The 6,445-nt window shown below is 32.2% G+C and overlaps 1 protein-coding gene across 1 annotated transcript; it reads right to left on the bottom strand.

The window, feature by feature from the left end:
• On the bottom strand, window positions 3,625–4,887 carry LOC107633071. The gene is made up of 2 exons (XM_016336704.1): window positions 4,630–4,887; window positions 3,625–4,545 (listed from the first exon to the last, which is right to left on the bottom strand). Exons 1-2 carry the CDS (start codon window positions 4,885–4,887, stop codon window positions 3,625–3,627), a joined length of 1,179 nt encoding a protein of 392 aa, XP_016192190.1.

Below are 6,445 nucleotides of genomic sequence, written 5' to 3'. Positions count from 1 at the left end.
TACTTTTAATCACTTAATCACAAAGATATATATATATATATATATTCACATAGCATTATATACATAGACTTATTTCAAGATTTTCAAAATACAAGCCATATCCCCTCTAAAAACCAAAAGAATAAACGACGAGGGGAAAATAAAATCTAACTCAACTTGTAAACATAATCTTCTATGCTCCTGTAGCTCCGCACTAAACCTTCGCACCTGTAGCTGAAAGGGGTGGAAATATGGGGTAAGAATTGGGGAGTTCTTAGTAGGGTCGGGGTTTATAGTTATACTCATTTTATTACCAAAGCCAACAGCAATGGACAATAGTATACATTTAGACTTAACAAAAAAAGGACACAGAAATCAAGTAATCATATAGCACATCCACAATCACAAGAAACATACTCACAAACAAATATGCACAAACAGGTATAATGCATGTCTATCCCTAGTGCAGGTAATGAGCTCATCTGTCAGTTTCAACCCGCTCGCGACGTAACTCGGCAACCTTTGTCTGAGTTTGGTTTTCAGTGCCATAACCTCTGTAAGAAACTTCTGTCTTATAGGTGTGACTCTCTCGAGCCAATGTATGCAAACATAACCTCTGTAAGCAACCTCTGTCTTACAGGTGAGGCTCTCTCTAGCCAATGTATGTATCGATAACCTCTATAAGCAACCTCAGTCTTACAGGTGCGACCATCCCCTGGATTGGCCGATGTATCTCTGGAAAGCAAATCTCGGTGGATTCACCACCATATCTCTGCTCGTTTTCAGCAGGTAGACAATTATCTCAGCTTGTTCTTTCTTTCTTTTCTTTTTGTTCTTTTTTCTTTTAAAATAAAAACCACCTTTATGACATTCTTCAAAACCTTTAAAACAATTCCACTTAAACCAATTCTTCTTTCAAAAGACAAAGAGAAATCATTTACTAGTTAAACCCCTCAGCAAAGGCTCTAGACTTTAGGGGAGCAACAACCAATCTCATTTTCTTAAGTTCATTAGAAATCCTTAACAATCATTATTTTCTTAAATTGAGTTAATCAAATAAAGTTTTTAAATCAAATCAAAATCAAACCATATAAATCAGAGGTTCCAAACCAATGTCAAAGCCAACACCAATACCAGTTCCATCCTTAAAATTAATTCTTTAATTTTTCCAAGACGTCGCAAAACGAAATTATTCAGTCAAAAATCAATTACTTTTAAAGTTCACCAAACTCCCCCGAATGTAAATTTTAATTCAAATTCAAAACATAAGCCCTTTTTCATATTTAAATCAACTTTAAAACATAATACTTCTCTTAAATAATTTAAAATCGTAAAATAATTCTTTTCTAAATAAATCAAACTCAAAACATATACTTTTCTAAAATGAATTAAACTTGAAACATAACTATTTTCTTATAAATAAAAAATCAAATAATAGAACCTCTCAAATCCAATCTTTTTCAAAATAATATTTCAAACAAAGTCTTAAATTTTATAACAAAATTTCGGCAGCATCTCCCCTGAAACTCGGATTTTGCTACCCTTCTTAGGTCCCATCCAAATCAATTCTCAAATTCTTTCAAATCGTTTTCAATAAATCAAAACCATTTCTAATATAAAAGAAATTATAAAATTAAAACAATTAAAATCCAACTGCTTTCAAAATCAAACCATTTTTATATCTCAAAGTATGTCATCAATTCATTTCTTATTAGATCTCAATATCATCATCAAATCTCACCAATTCCACTTGATTACCAACAATATTCTAGCCCTGAATTATCAAAATAATTCGTTTCTTGGCTGCACTTAAACTGACCAAACTCCAAACTAATCACAATTATCAATATATCACAAAAATTCAACATAAATTCAGTCAAATTCCATCAATAATTAATGAAACAAACATTCACTTATCAAATTTACATTTAATTATTATAAAGTTACCAAAATCCTACCTCTGTACGAAATCAAAATACTCGAGGTTACGGAGAAGCTTTCTGACCGAGCTGCTGAAGAAGAAAATATCAGAAATTGTCTGTACCTCCTAGAACTCCAGTTGGCCGAACTCAAGGGGAAGGGGAGCTACGTCACTGTCAGCTTCCACTGAAAAAAAGTTACGCTAACGTGTAGAGAAGGAAGATACTAACACATTTATCGGATTAGATTTTTTATTGGAGTTACGGATCGTAAGAAATCGTAGTCGGAAACTCTCGGAGGTGCCATGGATTCTCTTTCTCACTCACGGTCCATTTCTCACTTTTCTTTCTTCTTGTAACGTGAAGGAGAGATTATGAGACATTGGTGATGATGATTAATGAATGGTTAGGTGTCACAAGAGGTTGAGTGTCACTTCCTTAAGCTGCTGAGTCAGCGGTTCAAATTATAAATATCTTAAATGGATAACTATGAAAGTTGGATATATTAAAACACAAGTAGTAATATATATGAGTTACTAATATAAATGACATTATCAACATGACAATAAAAGATATACGGTGAAGCATTAGTAAAGTTAAGTTCACCGGAGAGTACCGATATTTACTTATATCGACGGATACTGAGCTCGATAATAATATTATTAACTAAACTCTATTTTTAAATTAAAAAATATCAAATACTTAAATTAATAAAATTATAGTTTTAATTTTGAAACATATTTTATCATAATAAAAATATATATAAGAATCTGAATTTAATTGAACTCTCTAACTACATTTAGAATATCTTGATGTTTTCTTTCAACAATTTCATTTTACTGTGTATTTCTATACAACTTCTTTAATGTAAAATTCCTTTCTTTTGATAGAAAGAAGTCATCAAAAATTCCTGACCATTATCAGTTCTAATGGCTTTTACCATGATTTTCTTTTGTGTGTAAATCATTTCAAAAAAATTCTCTAAAAGAGAACGAGTTTTAGATTTATTTTTCATAAAGAAAATTCAAGTAAACCTATTCCTATCCTCAACAATGGTTAAAAAATATCTATGGCTAGAAGTAGATGGTGTGGCAATAGGCCCAAATGTTAGCATGAATCAAATAGAAAAAAATTCATATTTACTCAAACTATTAGAGAAAGGAAACCTCTTTTATTTTACAAAATGACATGGATCACATGGTACATCATTGTTTGGACATGAGATGAATGGATACATTTTTCTAATTGTTTAATCTACTAAAAGAAATATGGTCTAACCTATAATGCCAAAGAACACTCTGTGAAATGTGTGAAGTATGTATGTCCTGTTCTTCTGTCATAATATTGAAAATTTTTTCTTCTAATTTGCTAAAGTTAACAGTCATCTTTGCTTGAGTATTCATTGTATACAGCCCTCACTTTTGATCAGCAATTCCAATCATCCTCAAGGTAGGCCGCTCCTAAATCTCACAATTATGAGTATTGAACATAAAACAACAAGATAAGGCATTAGTAACTTTTGAAATAGAAATGAGATTACATTTAAAATTTGGTACATATAGAACCTCACTCAAATAAAAATCAGCTGAAAAAAAATTGTTCCACATAAGGTTGTAATAGTTTGTGAACCATTTGGCATGACAATTTTAACTGGATTAATATATTTAATAGAATAAAAATGTTTAAGACTAAAACAAATGTGAGCAGTTGCCCTATTATCTAAGATTCAATCTTTAGAATTCAATTCAAAATCGGAATGAGAAATGAGATGAAATATACTGGCTAAAGGAGTATGAATGGTTGCTAAATTTTCATCATGAAGAGGTTTTTCATGTTGCTGGAATAGTGCAATAAGTGCTTCTTTCTGTCTATCCGAGAATATCCCATCCAAACTGATCTTGCCTTCATTTTGGATAACAGGTGTGGGATTACATTCTGTATTACTCACAACTATCACTGAGTTCACTAAATTAGCTAAAAGAGGTACTCCATTAGAGTAATTTGGTTGCAAATGTGGTGGAAAGCCATGCTTCTGGTAACATGTATCCACCAAGTGACCTTGTTTTCCACAATAAGAGCAAAATTTGGGAGCTCCTCTAGTAGTACCTTTGCCACCTTTATGACGCCCTCTTCCTCTTTCTCTGACATTGTTGGCCCCAAATTTACCTTTTTCACCTCCAGTATTGATAAATTTAGCACTGCCTTGACTAGGCTGGTAAGTCTCTCCTTCACCTATAGATTTAGTGTGAACAGCATTCATTAGTATTCTAGAATCTGATTCAATGAGATGCATCATTTGTCTTTCTTGTTGAAGAAGTAGAGAAAAAATAGTATTCACATCTGGAAGGGGTTTAAGCAACATAATATGGGAGCGCATACTTGCATATTGGTCATTTAAACCTCTAAGAAAACGAATCATATAAGACTGCAACCTATATTGCCTCATTATGTCTAATCCATCGCTACAATTACTCAAGCAAGCATAAGTTGGTATGGGTCTGAATTCGTCTATTTCTTCCCAGATCCTTTTCAGTTTTGTACAGTAAGAGATGATGGATAACTCACCTTGCTTTGTGCTGAACAGATCTTCCTCAAGCTCAGCAATCCGAAATAGATCACCCTCATAAAATTGATGTTTGAGGTCTTTCTACAGTTCGTGTGCATTATCACACCACAGTACACTCTGCAAAATTTCTAGACTCAATGATCCATGTAGCCATGACAGCACAACCGTGTTGCAACGATCCCAAGCATCATATGAATCATCTGTTGGAGCTGGTTTGAGTAACGTGCCATCAATGAATCTAATTTTATCCTTCGATTTTAGACAGATCCACACAGATGTAGACCAGGTGTGGTAGTTCAGTGTGGTTGTGAGAGCGATTTCAAGTATCTCACTTGGGTGAAGGTAGTAATAACTTGAAGGATCTTGAAGAAGGTTGGTGTTAGATCTAGAAGTGGCTTGGAAAGCTTGAAACTGAGCCATCATCTTTGCAAAATTCTGAAAATCTGCTGCAGCAAAACTTTGCGTGTTTTGGATTCATCACCTCTGCCTCATTCGTTGCCATTAATGAATAAATAGGTTAGATCTATCTTTCACGAGCTACTCTCACTACATGTTCTCAGCGAAAGATTCACACTTTGTTGTAGGCTCCACGCTCACCGCATCATAACAAAACTCTGTTCAAACCGAGTGGTAAAATAGTGGAGCAAGTATCATATGAGAGGAGGCTTTGAAGAGAGAAAAAAAGATAGTTGAGGGATGAAAAGCTTTAATGTCTTTATCATTACTATTATCCATATATATACAAGAACATTAGACATCCTAACCCTAATAAACATACTCTATCTAACCATCTATGTACACTAGAATACTTCAAGAGTACCTAATTAATAAGATAAAATACTATTTAATATATAACTTTAATTACACCGTGTTTGAATTCCACAATACCCATTTTTTCTCGAATAGCCGTGATTGCCATAGATTTAACCGAGAAGGATCCATCTTCCGAAAGCTTCCAAATGATATTATCTTCCGAAAGCATCTTGTAGGGTAATATGAAGTTTTTTACCGTATTTACTATTTCACTCAAGGGTACGCCTTCTCCACTTGAGATTCCAAATCTACGATAGACCATCCCAAAATCCATAATTCATAATCAGTTTCGACCTCTACATAAAAATCAAATAGAAATAATAGGTTGTCCTTGTTGCTTAAATAAAATATTTATAACAATTAGAAAATAAAAACAGAAAACAATATCTCTAATAATTTCAAGATTAAATAACAAAATTTAGAAGGATAGCAACCAAATTAAAATTGGAACTCAAAAATTACATTAAACACTAATAAGGTTCTTTCATTCCACATCTTCCATACAGTGCCATCTATATACCCAAAAAAAAAAAACGTGCCATCTGAGCCAGAAAAATATATAGCTGTTGTCAAGTATAATAGCAAAAAATCAAATACCTATCACATAAAAATTAAAGTGAATATTGTTGCTAACTTGCTATCAGCTTCTAATGAGTGAGTTAGAAGAATATTCTTTTTTGGATATATTATATATGAAGTAATTTTATGTGCGGTATAGATTGCACATGTTGGCTCCTTTTCTATATCTAGTTTGAGGCAGCTCTGTATTTTGTCTTTTAAATTAATACGTAGCTCCTCACCTAGCATGCTTTTGGTGGGTGGAACAATTAATAAATTATCAAAGTAAATAAATAAATAAATAAAACTAGACTGAAGTAGGATGAAATAATGCACTTTTTATATAACCATAGCTTCAAGAATAAACNNAAGAATTACATATTATAGATTCAAATTAAAATTAAATCACATTTTTTCCTTCAAATTTTACATCCATGCATAAACTCTCTCTTTTAAAATAACTCAGAATTCATTACTTGAAAATTAACTTGGGTCAAATTAATGGTTAGTTTATTAATCTGTTTAATTAATTGTCAAAGATTTAAATCTTTTCTACTGCATGTAAAAATATATTAATTAATATTAAATTCTCAAATAAAATTTTGATCCT

The sequence above is a fragment of the Arachis ipaensis genome, chromosome B03 (assembly GCF_000816755.2).
Source record: "Arachis ipaensis cultivar K30076 chromosome B03, Araip1.1, whole genome shotgun sequence".
In the NCBI taxonomy this organism is placed as follows: Eukaryota; Viridiplantae; Streptophyta; class Magnoliopsida; order Fabales; family Fabaceae; genus Arachis; species Arachis ipaensis.
Note: the sequence above shows the minus strand (reverse complement) of the source record. Positions and strands in the feature narration are given on the sequence as shown.

Excerpts from the sequence above, each read along its gene's own strand:
- LOC107633071 (XM_016336704.1), bottom strand. The coding sequence starts at position 4,887 with ATGATGGCTCAGTTTCAAGCTTTCCAAGCCACTTCTAGATCTAACACC. Across the intron at positions 4,546-4,629 it reads CTTGGGATCGTTGCAACACG|AAAGACCTCAAACATCAATT; the intron begins GTTGTGCTGTCA and ends CACGAACTGTAG.